This window comes from Cyanistes caeruleus, chromosome 1, assembly GCF_971803275.1.
Source record: "Cyanistes caeruleus chromosome 1, bCyaCae1.hap1.1, whole genome shotgun sequence".
Lineage (NCBI taxonomy): Eukaryota > Metazoa > Chordata > Aves > Passeriformes > Paridae > Cyanistes > Cyanistes caeruleus.
The window spans coordinates 142,458,217-142,474,854 of record NC_141701.1 but is presented as its reverse complement, the minus strand read 5'-3'; the positions used below and the strand labels follow the sequence as shown (position 1 = coordinate 142,474,854).

The window sequence follows — 16,638 nt, the reverse complement described above, 5'->3', positions numbered from 1 at the left end:
GCTGAATAGCACCCGATGAGTCTGGCGCTCATAGAGCAGCTATTTTTTCACCAGATCAACTCCTAATGCGCTGTGCCAATATAATTAGATGCCAAACATCTCAATCCTGAGGCCGGCTCTCCTTGTTTCTTGTGTCGTACCCCAGAATCGCGTTCCGTCCCGTCCCTTGCTCCAGGACCCGCGGCGCACCAGCAGGTGGCAGCACCGCGCCGCGGAGCGCCCGGCCCGGCCCGGCCCGGCCCGGCGGCGCTGCGAGCTCGGCTGCTTTCATTTGCCTTAATGAGCCGCACTGACGGTGTACCCGGAACGGCTCATTATCGCCTAAAACTAAAACTGATGCTGATGTGTTGAGAGGCTAAAGAATCCTGTTACAGACAGAGTGCATAAAGCTTTTGTAGAGTTAATTGATGTCAAAGAATGAAGAGTCGTAGTGCATTGTCCTGTATGTCAAAGTTTGGTATGTCATCATCTATGAGAGATTATTTGTAGCTTAATTGGACTAAGAAATCACCTATCATTTTGGTGTCCTGAACATAGCTCTATTAAAAGCAGAATGTTATCATTGCTACTGAGACAGTTTAAGAAAATAAATTCTCTTCCATGAAGACCGGAAGGAATTGTTGTGAGCAACCTGCCTGTCTTGAGCTGCTTGCATTGATAACTGTTTTGAATTCAGAGGTAATTTTAGAATTGCCAACTGTATGTTAGGTTCCAATAGTAAAGATTTCAACTTACTTCTTGGCAAATTCTGTACGTTGCTTGTTGCAGTGTTTAATTAACTTCCCTGTTTAACTTTTTGTGCCTCCCTAGTCTGTCCAGCTTCAGATTCATCTTTTATTTTTCTGTTTTCAAGAGCTTTGTTTCATGTGTTAATTATAGAAGTTTCCTGTATTTTCTTCTTGTATTTTCTGTCCTTATTTACAAGTTACCTATTTTGCCTCAAAGTGTGTTTCTAAGTATATTTTGACATTTCTAGACTAAATATAGTATATTGATATTACTTTTGCCCTTCAAACCTGCATTCAACTGGGGTCTTTTTTGAAGTTGTATTTTCCCATGGAAGTTTCCAGTTCTGTAAACGTTGCTTATTTACTTTTTTTCATATATGTGCATGTGTGTGTATAAATATGACCGTTTCAGTTCAATAAATGACTTATTTGCCTGTGCCCTGCTTACATAGTAGTAAAAATATCTTGTCACTTACTGTTTTAGGTTTTCCATGCCTCCAGTTCATCTCACTTATTCTTTACTGATGAAAAAAATATGAAATAGTGTGGAAATAAGACTGATCTTTGCTTAAATACAAATATTTTTTATCGCCTGGTTCTGTATTTGCACCAATAGGAATTTGTCTTACTAGTGCTGTGTCACATCCCCATATGAAGAGTTTAACAGAGACCTGGTAAAAGATTTCATTTATGTTATAATCCAGGCACTAACTTGTGGCCTGTTAACTAAATTGATTTCCTGAGTTAAAGCCTCCAAAAATCATGCTGGTGACTCATACCACAATATCTTTTTTCGATCAGATACTGCTTTGAAATACATGATTGATAATAACAGCTGTTCTTCTATTGAGAAATTATTCAGTTTAGAGGTTATTGATTAGAGCTCTTCAAACTGAACTAAGGTTTTGTTTTGTGGAGCAAAATGGTTCTGGCATCTTTCATTCCACTTCACTTGTGCTTGCCTTTGCTGACACCTGCACAGCCCATCTTGTCCCAGCTGTGAAGGCTTTGCTTTTCCCAGCACCGTGGCCTAGTTGAGGAACTCTGGTGTTGACATGCTCTTGAATATCTGCTTGATGAGTTTTTCTGTCCCTTTAAGCACTCTGCATGTGCTAGGATGTGTCTTGATGTGTGGAACCTTCTAAAATCTTAATGCTGGAAATGTTTACCATATGTAGTTTAAAAAAAAAGAAAAAAGAAGTCTTAGTCTATACAGGTCTAGCCAGGTGCTTCACAGATTTTATACATTTGTTCTGACAGGTTAGTAACACAGAAAATAAATTAATCCCTTATGGGCAACAGAATGTTTATTAGCTAGTGGATTCATATGCAGTGTTTAAATTACAGATTTTGCTATACATTTGAAGTATATTGATACTTAAATTCAGCAGAACAATTATTTGGTGAATAATAATGGGTTTTGTTTTCTTTAGTGACTGTCAGAGGTACACAGTAGTTGAAATGCTTGAAAAAAAAATATGTAGGGCTTCCAAGTCTGTACTTGCAAATACCATCCTTCAAAGAATAAAGTGATGTCTTCAGAAGTAGCTTTGGATTGCTCTCCTTAAGTAAATATCCTTTGTTAATGCTTTTTGGTTGTTCAGTATGTAGTTATGCATCACCTTGCCATGGCACTTAAGTGCATTTTTTGCTTTAAAACCCCCATAAATTGGAGTGGGTACTTTAGTCCTAGCCCCAGAGAATTACATAGTTTGTTTTTTACTTTTAAAACTTACTGATCTTTGTGGCTAGATTTGTAGGGCCAAATTGCATCAAGCATGAATGTGTGTTCATAGCTGTGGAATCTGTATCTGTGTGCTACTTTCTAGGCAAACTCAGGGGAAAAAATTGCTAATCATGGATCTTATTTCTCATAAAGAGCTTATAGCTTTTTTGGACTGCAGCATATTCTATCTCCTTTCATTCTGCTTGTGTGGCTCTAAGAGACCAGAAGGGAAAGTTCCTGTTCATTTGCTGCCTGTATGTCTTTGAATGTGCAGCTGAATTGTGAGTTGTGCTTCATCCTGAGAACTTTGAAATTAGAGAATTGCGAATATGTCTTCTTTGAACTTTATGTTTTCCAACTCCTATGCTTGCTGAAGAATCTGCATTAAAAATACAAACATTACTAAGCAGCTGTTGATTAGGATGCTGCGCTGAATTCTGACATTTAGTGAATTGAGAGTTAATGTCAAAATGGCATTCTGATTCAAGAGACTGGTAGTTGCTTTAGTTTTTGTGGACACTTGGGTTTGCCAAGGTCAGCTGACTTTCTCAGATTCTTGGATCTACAAGATTTAATTCTCATACCTTATTTGTGTTTGTTTTGAATATATTGTTCTTGAAAGAGCAGGTCATGGCAGGGGGAGAAGTGCCTTTTCTCCAGGCAGCAATGTCATTGGACATCCCTGCTGGAGGGCAGTCTTGCTCTAGATATGCCCAATATTACAAGGTCACTGCTCTGTATTCTTATCCAACCACACTTTCTTAGTGAAGTTAAAGCATGTGTAGATGTAGTCCTAAAAATGCAGGCTTTGCAACTTTGACTAAATCTGTGCTTGGGCTTTTAGTCAAAACCTTTTGTTTGTGCCAAACAAAGTGTATCAAGTTGGATGCTATCAGTGGTGTTTGATCAGTCTAACACATCTGTTCTTTTCAAGATAGTCCTGTTCTTGCTTCAGTTATTAATGACTTTAGTGATGCTTTGTCTACCATTTTTCTGTTGTTTCTCATCAAAGAATGCCTTAGGCATTCCCCATGTGTGGATATCTCAATCTAGCTTCTGTAAGAAATGCAAAATTTTTGTGATGAAACATTCAATTTTCTCCCCAAGCCTCACTGATTAACTAGGTGGTTCTGATATTGCTGTTAATATTCCTTCCTTGTTTTGTCTGCCGAGGGAGTTTTTTCCTCTTGCATTTCATTGAAAAAAGGCTTCAAACTTGTATTTCACACACTGTTCTAATCCTACATTTTCATGTTGAATATATTTTAAATGAAGATGATGGCCTGGGCTTGAAGCTGTAGGGTTAGCTTTTTTGAAATGCTACTAGCGCTTCTGAACATTTTTAAAAAACCTTTTGGTTTACATTTACTACATAGATGTAATAGGGCATGATAAGAATTCAGTGGTTTTCTTAGAGTTTTTAGCAGTCTTAATAACTGATAGCTCAGGGATCCTGCTTTGAACATGCCTCACTTCCCATGCTGAGTGCTTCTTCATAGATCTATTTCAGGACATACTAGGACCAGGTTTTACATGACTTCAGCCCATCTAAGTTATCACTCCTTTCTGTCTTGCACAGCTTGAATTCCAAGTTTTCTCTTCTAACATTCCCCCAACCTGATACTGGCTTGGAGTTATCAAAGTACTGCTCTCTACAGCTCCCTGAAAGGAGGTTGTAGCCACATCAGTCTTTTCTCCCAGGCAGCCAGTGACAGGACAAGAGGAAATGGTCTCAAGTTGCTAGGGGATATTTAGGCTGGACATTAGGAGGAATTTCTTCACAGAAAGGGTAATCAGACATTAAAATGGGCTGTCCAGGAGTGGTGGAATCATGGTCCCTGGAGGTGTTTAAGGAAAGACTGGACATGGCACTCAGTGCCATGGTCTGGTTGACACGGTGGTGTTTGATTGTAGGTTGGACTCAATGACCTCAGAGGTCTTTTCTATCCTAAATGATTCTGTGATTCTGTAATTCCTTCATGGAATTACAATGTAAGGAACTCTTACAGTTCCTTAAGTTGGAGAAAAAAAGCTCTGCAGATATTTGGAGATAAATCCACAGACAGACTTGTGGAATTATGTGTGTAGCTCTTCCTGGTGTCAAGTGCTTTTAGCAATTCTGAATCCTGAATGCACTCCAGTGTGGAGATAACGGTGCGCTCCTTACCTGGGCCTCCTGTGGTCAGTGCCATCTCCTGTTGAGATGGGCAGTGGGGTTGTCCACATCTGGAGGTTTTAAATGCAGTTCCTGGCTTCCCCTCAGGCTGCTTGATGTGGGGATATGCTTTGTTCCCCAAAAACTAAGGAAACTTGTCCAGAAAATGTCATACCAAATTGAGCTTCCTTTAGGGTTTTTTTCTCAATTTAATTACTTAAAATGAGAGGCATATTTGAGCACTCAAATTTTGCTGCTTGCATATAACTGTAGGTAATTGTATGTATTCAAGTTACCTTGAATAAGTTTATCTGAAAGCTCTGGTTTAGTCCATTTTCATTCCACAAACAGATTTATGCATGTATACGCCTGTTCAAGGCCATGAAAATGTATTGTCCCCCAGTTCGATGGTAAATCCCAGTTTAGGTTGCAAATCAAAATGGAAAGAACAGTGTTAACTTCTTTTTTGGTGCATTGCCAGTGAGAGTTCTGCATCAGCATTTCATGGTCCAACATTTTCAACGTTTTTCCTTTCCCCCCTTTCCCCTATGTGTGAAATTTCAGCAGATTGTTATGCAAAGCAGTTTTGTGTCTCAGTGTGACTGGGGAGACAGCTGTTCGGCCTAATGAGGAGTGCGAGCACCACAGCATTTCTGGTGATTGAGACCCACGGAGGGAGCAGGATGTTCGAGGCCAGGCAGTGGTGTGTGGTGAGGAAGTGCCACGCTGTCAGCTGGAAGTACACGCTCGGCTGCTCCCTATGACAAGATAAATGAGTTTTGCTGGGGTTTGGCGGAGGCTGAAGCTTTTTTGGAGAATAGTTGTAGCACACCAAACTCCCTGTGGGACCCACAGTTTGAAGTGTCATAAGACTGCTTCCTCTTTGCTTGTTCCTTTTTTTTTTCTTTAATGTCCTACAATACCTGTCATCTTTTTGAGTTATTAAAAATCTAATGTCTTTTAGCATTCAATTAACAGAGGAGCTGATGATCTTTTGTTTACACTTTTTATTGATTTAGCCAAGGGGATGTTAACCAGAGTTTTATCTGGCTTAGAACAAACTGAAGACTAATACAAACAAATATTAAATCTAACCACATGAAAATAGAGGAAAAAAGCTTTTAATTTTTGTGATATGGATGGGGTTATGGAGGCAATACTTTTGAAAGGTTATTTGTTTATTGGCTGCTTCTGTTAACTTCTTTCTTCCCATAGACTTTGTGTCCCTTTCTTTCTTCTCACCATTCCCTTTTAGCTGGGCTGAAATCCTGGTTTAGTCTATACACAGAAAGTGGCTTTTCTTCTTCTTACTGTTTTGTTTTAAGTAAAAAAAAACAAGCACAGAACCAAGAAAAAAAATTGCTGAAATGCATCTGTCATATTAAGAGATGCCCCAGCTGGAGTATCAGAGGAGACAGAATGTAATTTGTACTGCATAAGATCTATGAGCAAGCAGCACTTGCTCGTATTTTAAATCAGTGGTGTTGAGCATGTTTTTGAATTTAGATGCATGTGATTTTTTAAAATATGAACTCATTATATTCCACTTTAAAATAATAAAAAAAAAACAACCCCAAAAAGCCACTTTGTCTTTACTCAGATGATTGAAGTGCTGATAACCGTTCCCAGAGCTGTCAGGTTTGTGAGAATGATACTGTTTTGGCCTTTCTGGACTTGTTGTTAAGTTAAAACTTCAAGCCTTGCAATCTCATTTTGAAAATGGGATATCTTTGAGAATTGAATTGAGTGTTTCCCATAGAAGAGTCATGCTTCATTTTTGTAAAAGCACAGGGAGTGTTATGCAGACATCCATATGCTGTTTGCTTTGGAACTGGGACCAAAAATCTTGGTCATAAACACTGGGTTCAGTCAGAAGTGCTTTTTTACTTAGCCATTATATTCAACACTCCTTATGTAAAAGATTGTTTTCATAGTCCCATGTTCTTGCAAATCATGCATGTCCCAGCCTGCAGGGCCTTGCAGGGCCAAGCTGAGGGTGAATGGAGGGTTAAGACCGCTAAGCACCTTTAGAGTTGTCCCTAAAAACAGACCAGCAGCTTTTCCTTTGCCTTTCTATCACTTGCCCTATTTCCAGAGAGCTACAGCAGCATTTCATTGCATTTTTATTTTACAAACTTTTGCTTGGTGTACCCAGTAATAGCTGAACAGTTAAGCTCTAAAAGTAAGTTAAGCTGGAAAGGATTTTGTTATCTTTTGAGAGTCTTTGGAGGAGCAGGAAGGATTGAGCTAACCTGGGATTGGCATTCTGTTTTCCTGGCAATAGTTTTGAATATTTTCATTTAAAAATGATAAATCTAAGGATTAGAGAACCTTATGTGGTCAAAGGAACTTAACCATGTTTGAAAATGATAAATGATAAAGCAAAACCAATATGAGATCAAAGAAGCTGGAAAGCTCTTTAAAGTTTTGAAAAAAGGCACCCAAAAGTGGAGTGTTATTTTAAGACAGTTTCACAAAATATTCCAGCCGTAATTGGAATAAAATATATGATGGGAAAACAGATCAGATTTGTTTGTTGGCAGCAGAATACTAAAGTCCAGTATATTCGCTCACCTCAAGATTTTCTGTGACTTGAATTTCTTTATGCTGTTGTGTGCTAGGAAGTCTCCCAATGTGTGTGCAAATTATGGAGATTGAAGAGAGAATTTTAAATTTATAAACATTGCTTCAGATATGTTGCAGCACTGTAGAGATGAGTGAAAGCCTGAATTTTTTTTCTGAGCTTCTTTGTGTAAAGGACTAGTGAGAAGTGCAGATGTTGGTAAACTTAAAGGAGTTTGGGCTGGTAGGAGACAAGATAGTGGTAAGAACATGCCCGCTATATTGTGCAGCAGCTTGACTGCATGAGTAAGTTTTCTTCCCAAAGAAGGTGCCTGATGAAAGAGACTCAGCAGTTGTGGCCTTCATGTATATTTTAACTTTTTGACTTTTTGTTCATAAAGTCTAGAAGATTAGTCAAAGACCTCTTGGTTCTTTCTGTAATCATCTCCCTGGTGGCATAGCTGCACTCTAATAATGTGTTAGGAAACTTGGTATCATGAATAAAGTGGGCCTTCATCCTAATTAAAACTTAATTTGGTGTCAATTTAAATTAAGAGGCTTGCATAAACTGGTCCATTGTGACCTGGCTTGTGCTAATCTTAATCAGCAGCTTGGATAGGACATGAATTCAAATTTCTGCAGAACAACTAAAGTGACAGTAACAACTGACAACTTAAATTAAAATTACTAAATTTTAAGAAATTGATGTGCATGACCCAAGTTACAAGATAGGTCATTAAATCAAATCTGTAGAAACAGAATTGAGAAGCCTTCCCTAATGATTATAAGGAGAGAAAAAAATGCTTTGTTAGTACATTATGTGGGCAGAAAATAACTGGCTTTGAGTTGGGAATTCACACAATTATGATGAAAAATTATAGTACAAAGGCTTTTAATTGGTTAATATGAAATAAAGGTAAAAATATTTAAAAATAATCATAGACCCATTATGAAAATTGTTTGAACCTAGTATATTGATGATATACTGTTATCTGAAGCTGTAAAATATGAAGATAATAAAATTCTAAAGTAAAATTCTTTATAAAATAGCTTCTGGAATTAATATGTTGCACTTTCAATTGCTAGAAATATTCTCATGGGTCTTTCTCTGACTGCCCCTGTGCAATTCTAGGTATAGTCGGTAAAATCTGAAAAACTGTATGCTTATGCTTCTTACTACTATTTGCCATTTTTTATCTGACTGTCAGACTTCAGCTGCTTGTAAAACAGGACTAGAAATCACAATTAGAGATTGTTGGATTGCTGTAGCTATTGGTACTGGAGCTATATTGGGGACTCAGTATGTGGATTACATGTTCATGTGTGTACAGAATAGCTTTAGCTACTTCTCAGGTGTTTGGGACCTCCACAGAGTCTGTGCAGTGAGTGAAAATGTTTGGGATAGTTCTACAGAAGTATTTGGATGGACAGAAAAGCTTGGTTACTGATTTCAAATCACTTAAGAAGATTTGTACTCTATGCTACTAATTGAGTTGGGTTAACCTGCTGGACAGAGCAGAACTTCAAAAGTGAGTTCAGATTTCAACACTGGGCCTGTTTAGCTCATGTCAGAATCAGTGGAATATGAAAGATGCCTCCGGAGTGAGTCTTTACTTTTGGCTTGCTTCTCTTACCACTTGGGCCAGTCAAGCCCTATTCACCTTAAATGTCATAGCTTCTTGTAAGAATATCTTTTTATTCAAAAATAACTACTTGGAATTTTAACATTTCAGATTATTCTGCTTTAAAAAAAAGGCAAGCTGCATATGCTAAAGGAAGCACAGGAACAGAAAGTAAAACTTTAAATCAGATGCTAGTTTAATAAAGAAGTACAGAGTTTGACATCTTTGTCTTTACTCCTGATTGTTTAGCACTGTAACATCTGCAGTTTTCACTGTGGGAGACAATGTTGTTTCTGGTAGTGATGACCGTACAGTGAAAGTCTGGGATCTGAAAAACATGAGGTCTCCTATTGCAACGATCCGCACAGATTCTGCAGTCAACAGGTAAGTAGGTCTGAGTTACTGCTTTGCTTAATTCATGCCTTCTTAATTAATTCTTAATTTCTTTCACATGTGGGAATGGTTTAAAGCTGTGCCACAGAGGTTTAGACTGGACTTTATTTCTTTCCTGAGAGCGTGGTCATATCCTGGAACAGGCTTCCTAGAGAGGTGGTGGATACCCCAAGCCTTCCAGTATTTAAGGGGTATTTGGACAATACCCTTAGTAATATGCTTTATGCTTTGGTCAGGCCTGAATTGGTCAGGTAGTTTAACTGGATGATTGTTGCAGGTACCTTTCAACTGAAATAGTCTATTCCATTAATTCACTGAATATACATTTATTTTTTGTCCCTGAAATTAAACTTGAGATTTATAAGTGTTTGAAAAAGGTCTGAAATGGTTTTATAAAGTGCGGGTGTGATCAACATTAATTTTCAGTAAGCACATTGCTTTTAGAAAATTTTCTTTAAAAAAATGCAGATGTTAAGGCTATTCGAAGATCCAGTGCAATAGCAAATACCTTAATGGTTCAATATTTTTTTTTCTCTTTCCATTTGTGAATTCTAGCCAGGAAAAATTCAGCTGCGTCCCTTCCCGTGAGCTTAAATTTGTGCTGTCAGTTTCTATTTGCCAGGCTCGTTGTTTCCCACACAGCCTCCTTTTGTCCCTTCTTTCTCTGCAGGATTAGCGTGTGTGTTGGCCAGAGAATCATCGCCCTTCCCCACGACAACCGGCAGGTTCGATTGTTCGACATGTCAGGGGTGCGGCTGGCACGGCTCCCTCGCAGCAACAGACAGGTACCTGCCCCTTCAGCGTGTCTGTCCTTCCTCAGGCCGGCTTAACAGTGGCATTTGGTATCTCTAGCTTAAAGCTGAGCAGATGCTGAACGGCACTGGTCTGAATAAATGTGCTGTTAGTTATTAAAAATAACCAACAGGCCAATATGAAATGTTTTAAACTTTGTTATTGGAGTTAGAAATGGTGTTTCAAGTGAATTTCATCATGATTTTTCCCCTTACTAAAATGAAACATATATCTGCCTTCCCTATGAAATGGAAAAATGTGTAAGAGCATTTCAGATGTGTTTTAATGTCTCAATGTGAATTGTATCAAAAAATGGCTCGCTGTGAGGTTTAATGGATGGTGGTACTTTTTTTTTTTTAATTACAGTGTCTAACTGGTTTATATATTCCAAGCTGGATGGGGCTCTGAGTAACCTGTAGTGGTGTAGTGGAAAGCATCCCTGCCCATGGCAGGAAGGCTGGGATCAGATGATCTTTAAGGTTCCTTCCAACTCAAACCATTCTGTGGTTTTGTGACACAGAAACAGGGGAAAAAGTGAGGGTCAGTTTTGTGAGCTCTCCTTGTATGATTTAGTGATGAATTTCAATTTTTAAATTTTTTTTCTTCTTTCTTCTAATGGCTTATTCACAAATATTCTAGATACATCCTACCATGTAATAAAAGGTCCTTGCTGCAGCCGTCAAGTTTTGTGCATTTATGGCACTATTTGGCATGGCAAGCATCACTAATGGAGCAAATCAGACTAAGTGAAATTAATTGGATTATGTCACATAAATAGGCCTTTTTTGGGGTTGATTCAGCAGTTCTTGACAGAATTTAGGAAGGAATTCTAAAACTTGCTTAATCTCTTCTAGATTTTTTTCTAATTTAGGTGGGTTTTTTGAATTTATTGTAGTCTTGAGGGGTTTTTTTGTGTGTGTGTGTGCATGTTTTTTTTTTTTTCTACTTACTAGTTCCATTCAGGCTGACACTACTGAAATCATGACTTTATTTTTTTTAACCTGAATGTTGGTCAGAATCCTATTTTGGACATTTTTGTTACTATTGAACTATTTTCATCAGTATGACATTCTTCCGGCTGCAGTATTATCCTTCCTGAATTATGAACAATGTGGACATTTAGTCTTGCAGGCTTGTTACAAAGTAGTTGCCAGCAAGTAGTTCCTTATTTTAAGACTGCTTTTATAAATAAAAACACTAAAATCAAAATTTGATTTGCTTTTGTAAAGAAAATGTAATTAGGTAGCAAACAGACCTTGGAAAACTGCAAAGTTTTGATGCACCTTTTTGCATGCATCTATCCTTATGGATGCAGTGCTGGTGCTAAGGAGTCACATCATTGTGGAGACTTTTACCTTGCAGATGGTAGCTAACAATGACCTTTGGGATTCTCAAGGGCTGTTTGCAAAGAGTAGGCTGAGGATTGGCAGGGTTGCATTTTGAGCTGCAGTGAGCTGCTGTCCCAGCAGCTCCCAAATCAGTAACGGTGCTGTCTCCCACGCTGTGGCAGGGGCACAGGAGGATGGTTTGCTGCTCTGCCTGGTGCGAGGACCATCCCATCTGCAACCTCTTCACGTGTGGGTTTGACCGTCAGGCCATCGGCTGGAACATCAACATCCCCGCTTTGCTACAAGAGAAGTGAAGCGCTGAGAGAGTTTCTGCGTTTGTGTCGCCGTGGACTTCTACACCTGGGCAGACTTTTCTGAACACTGGTCTGCTATCACTGTAAAAGCTCTCCCGTGAGGGGAGACTTGAGCAAATGTTGTTCTTGTTACCACATTGTGCACAGTTTGCATGGGTTGTACAGAGAAATGTGATTTTTTAAAAATTAGTTTGTCTTGTGTATGAACTTTTCTATTTTGGCATCCACTGGTCAATATGTTCACTGTTGTGTAGAGCACATAAATGTTCATAAGTTATTTAGCATTTAATAGTTACACAGTAGGGCATTACATTTGTGACATAAATGTGAAACTTATGTAATTACTGTAGAGAGTGTAAACAGTCTGTTACGTTTTTCCATGACTCTACATATCTGCCTTGTGTTAAAAGGAATCTGCAGGGCTAAAACTTTGAAATGAAGTGTGAATTTCACTAGTTGTATGATTGTAAACATTTTCTTGTTTGCATCTGATTTGAATACTTTTTTTAGTGCTGCCGTATAGTGCAACTTCAACTCCATTTTTACTCTGGTTAATAGAGAAATAGTAGATTTGAGAAGGAAAATGCAAGCAACTTGTAGTGAGTATAGACTGCCAGGATTATTTGTAATCTTTTTTGTACTTTTTATTTTGAAAAAAGGAAAAGATTCATTCTGCCCTTCTTATATAAAGTGATTCTGAAACCTCATCACATTTCATATTAGCAAAAAACCAGAATATTACAATTCTAATCACTGAAATCTAGTCAAGCAAATTTTGAAGCACTTTAGTTTATAGCTGTTGTTATAAACCATTTATGAAAGTTTGACTTTACCAGTGAATGTGGTGGAGCTAACCTTTGTAAGAAGGATTAATTCCTTTTGGTGATCTGTCCAGAAAGGAAACAGTTTATTTGGGGGTTGATGATTTTGTTTATGTACCTACAGTGAGCATACTTTTAATTGTGTCACTTCCCATATTTTTATTTTGAGCCAGCAATACAAAGTAAATGAGTACTACCTCAAAAATGAATGTCAGTCAAGATGCATCAAATCTCTCTGTAGCCTAGAAAAAAGCACTTTTGGTGTCTGGCTGAAGTTCTGTCTCTGACAGGAGAGGAAAGACAATCATACTACTTGTGGTCCTTAAGGTAGTTAACACGTAAAGCTAGTGGAGCAATACACTAAGTCAGCATCATCTGTCACCGTTCTGTTCTCAGCCATGACAGGGGCGCTGCAGTCCCGGTCCTGTTCCAAAAGGGGGCAGTTAACATTGCTCTCCCTTCTTTCTCCCAAATGATAATACTCTGGTTTTGCTCCTCACTGTGTTTAGCTGGTTCTGTACTGGCAGTGGGACGTTACGCTGCAGCTGCTGCTGTCAGTAAATGAAGGTGGCAGCTGGTGTCTTGGAAAGAATGGAAAGGCTGCTTCAGACAGACACTTGTTTTTTGGCTAAAGGGAGATGCTGCCCCTGGATGTCTGACATATCACAGTATAAGATGAAGGGTGGGGGTAAGGAAGGGTGCACTCTGACAGTGGGAACCTTGGGGTTCATGGTGGATTGACAGAAGTATTAGGAGCCTTTTATCTCATCATCATAGTTCTGTGCAACTACAGCTGTGCTCGTGTCCTCTACAGCATTGTTTATAATGACATTAAGACATGTGTTAACTGGTTCTCCTGTTAACTTACATTTATGTGGCATGGGAGTACAGTGGAATGGGATAAGGAATGCATCATTGAAGAACGGAAGGAAAACAGGGGTTCTAAACATAGTTTTGGACTGTAACATTAAGGAAACTCAAAATATTTGTAGTGTCTTTATAGTACACATCACCAGAGTAGTTTGATCCCTTGTTTTTTTCTGTTGTGGGGTTTGGGAATATTTTCTTGAGATACAAGATGGACAATTGTGCTGAAGTAATTTAAATACTAAAACTAGTGAGGTTGCAGAAAGCAGCTGCAGAGTTTTAAGTCTTCTGGTGGTAAGAGTTAAATGATGGTGACAATGTTTATTCTCACTTTTTTTTTTTTTTCTTCTCCTGGATTTGTTACTCTGGGTTAAAGCCATTTGATGTTGGGTTACAGTTTTTATTTCCTTAAGAAAACAAGACTCACTTTCTTTTAGTTGGTAACAGAGAGAACTTTACAAAGGTTTACGCTGTTTTTAAAAAAAGAGGAAAATGTCTGGCCAGTACAAGCAGTTTCTCCAGCATGGCCTGCATGTAGGATCTGGAGCAATGGCTCTCCTGTTACCTGAGGGAGAGGAGAGGGTCACTGGTTTTGGTCCTGCTAAACTAAAGTGTCTAAGCTTATCTCATACATATATAATACAGAACCACTGGACTCTATGCAGTTTAATCATCATTGCTGCAAGCTTTTTATATCACCAGAGGGACCATCCTCTGGCACCAGAAATGGGTGATTACACGGTTTCATTTTGGAAAGAATCAACCAAACAAGGTGCTAGAGCCACGTTCTTATGAGCAGGCTAATACTTAAATCAGCTGAACACTGAACTATCACAATTTAGTTTTCTATACTGTACTGAAGGGTAAGCCAAACTGCCATTCCCCTTGAAGCAAAACATATGAGCAGGGGTAGTGAATAATACTACATTGACTGAATACGTGGAAAACATTTCATGGCTCTAAATGTTGTAAAGAGTGTTTTTTCAGCACTGAACAATGTCCAGCATTTCATTAAATGGAGGAGAGTTGCAGTTACAGTTTCAGTATTGTGCAGAATTTCACAGAAAACTCATCACCAGGTGAAACCAAGCTTCTGTGTCTTTCTCTCAAGCAATGCACATAAATTTTCACAAAGTTTGTGTATACTTTACAATCAGAAAGATCTGAATGAAACATCTTATTTGTTGCCTAAATCTGTGAAAACTACCTTTTGGGAAAAAGAATTTATAAGTTATGTGGAACCACTTTTTATTATTCTGCTAATTTGTTTTTAGATGTAAAATGTTTTTCTTCATTACAATTCAAAATGCATTAAAACATTTAACAATTTTTTTTTGTAATTTGCTGTTCTTCTCTGTTGCATTAAGGTTGCTGTTGATGTCAATATTTTAAGTTTTTGTAGTCAAAGGATCTTCCTATTTACTTTCCACTCTTTTCTACTCAACAAAAAAAGTTTGTTTCTAAGGTATTGATGAGCTTAGTTTGGAAAAGAAGACCAAGTCTGTTTATTACAGTAGGTTTTCTGTAGCACTAATGGTCATGCTGCCAGTAAAATATCTAGACTGAAAGGGTATTCAGGTGTGCATTTGTAATGTCTTCTCCTGTTCTGTATGGAAAAAAATTGTAATTGCATCTTGTTATGCAGATTATGCAAAAGTTTCCACGTGACTTTTCGCCCCACTTTACAAACTGACATTTTAAAATGAAATCAAAACAAGTTTTTTTTACATTTAGAATACAGCGAAGATACTGCAAAACTACTCTGATGAAGAAAACTCAGTTTTTCTGTAGGTTAAAGGTTGGTTGCTTGTTGCACCCATGTTCACACCAAAGCTGTGTAGTGTTGGAATAAAACCTAAAGCACTTTTTGTTGTAGAAAGCCTTGGGTTTCAGAAGCCAAGGCAGAGTCCTGGCTGGTCCTGAGTGCAGGATGTTGCTCTGTGCACCTTATTCTCCTTCAATGTGCTTTAGGATCCCTCATTGCCACATTTGGAATTAATCAGAGTTGCTGGTGATTTGGACCAAAAACAAGGGACTGGAGTTCCAAGGTAGCACAACTGACATAAGGGCTGGGTTGAGATAGAATGCCAAACCCTGGGCTTTAGTTGATTTTGGCTGAGGGCTTCCAAATCAGGCCTTACTGCCAGCTGACTTTAACTTAGTATTTCTAGTATTGTTTTAAACCTGTGAGTAAATATCATGCACAACTAGTAGTTTCAGGAGTGTCTGTGTTTAAACTTGAAGCTAAGCTGCAGAAGAACCACTCTGTCATGCACCATAGTTTGCTCTTTAGACCAGCATAGAAATTTTATTTAATGCTCTGTTGAGACCTGAGTATGTCACTGAAAAAATTACTCAGCCTTGTGATATTTTATTTTTAAGGAGTGTTGTTACCTTTTCTAATTCCCACAGGTCAGAGTTTTCTGAACATAAGTAATTTGCAGGAGCTTACAGAGGAAATCCTGTTTAATTCAGACTGTAAATCCTGGTCAAAACATACCATTAACTGGGAGAGGTGTTATACTGGAGCAGTGTGGGATTTTGTAGATGTGCTGCTTGTCAATGGCTTCCAAGTGAGAACATTCAGTACTACCACGAGGGGCTGTTTCTCAGAGGTGTAGGGTTGAGGCTGGTGAGCATTTGCAGCATTGAAGCCAAGCTCCTGAATTAGCAGCTTGGATGCCTCATACAGGTTTGGGGAGTTTCTGGCGTGGTTCAGCATGCCATGTAGTAGTTGGAATTCAAGCCTTCAGACTTATTCTAGGAAAATGGAAATGGTGCAAAGTGTCAGTGGTGGCATATACAATAGAAGAGAGTTAATGTAGAAAAAAAAAAGCCCTGCCTCTGCCTCGAATTGTTTTGAAAATGGAAGCTTCAGCCTGGTTGGTAACTGCTGTGCAGTGTAATGCCACCACTGCATTTTAATTGTGTTGCTTGACTCCACTTGAAGCTTCATTTCAACCACACTTTGTTGGAAACTCTACAGTTCTGCTTCCTTCCACCAAAACTTGTCATACTTAGCATTTGAGTTTAACATTATTTTTGTGTTCTTCCTTTCCCACTTGTATTTGTGATCTTTCTCTTCTCTCTAGGGCAGAACAAATTTCTTTACATCTTTATTTTAAAGTCTTGTACCCATGAAACAAAACCATCCAGCAGTCCTGTGCTGGGAGGAGAGAACTGACTGATCTCAATGTGCGCTTTTTCGTCTTCATAATTTCTTTAATTGTTCAGATGAAAATTCTTAATGATGGAAGTTGCCTAAAGGCTGGATGCTTTAATGGCCTGGGGTTAGAAAAGGCTGAATCAAGTCTGTGCACCTTAATTGGC

The 16,638-nt window shown here is 38.5% G+C and overlaps 1 protein-coding gene across 4 annotated transcripts in view; it reads left to right on the top strand.

Moving 5' to 3' along the window:
* The window catches only part of WDR37 (WD repeat domain 37), a 44,050-nt gene extending 29,405 nt beyond the window's left edge, over window positions 1-14,645 (top strand). For 2 of the 4 annotated variants that reach the window (XM_086864442.1, XM_086864436.1), the window contains 3 exons: window positions 9,043-9,177; window positions 9,857-9,971; window positions 11,489-14,645. In XM_086864442.1, coding sequence (XP_086720568.1) covers window positions 9,043-9,177; window positions 9,857-9,971; window positions 11,489-11,620 — 382 coding nt within the window. In that variant the 3' untranslated portion in view covers window positions 11,621-14,645. Of the gene's footprint in view, window positions 1-5,173; window positions 9,178-9,856; window positions 9,972-11,488 lie in introns of those variants that run through there. The other 2 variants (XR_015279528.1, XM_086864453.1) reach the window with 2 other exon arrangements.
* Window positions 14,646-16,638: the final 1,993 nt, after the last annotated feature.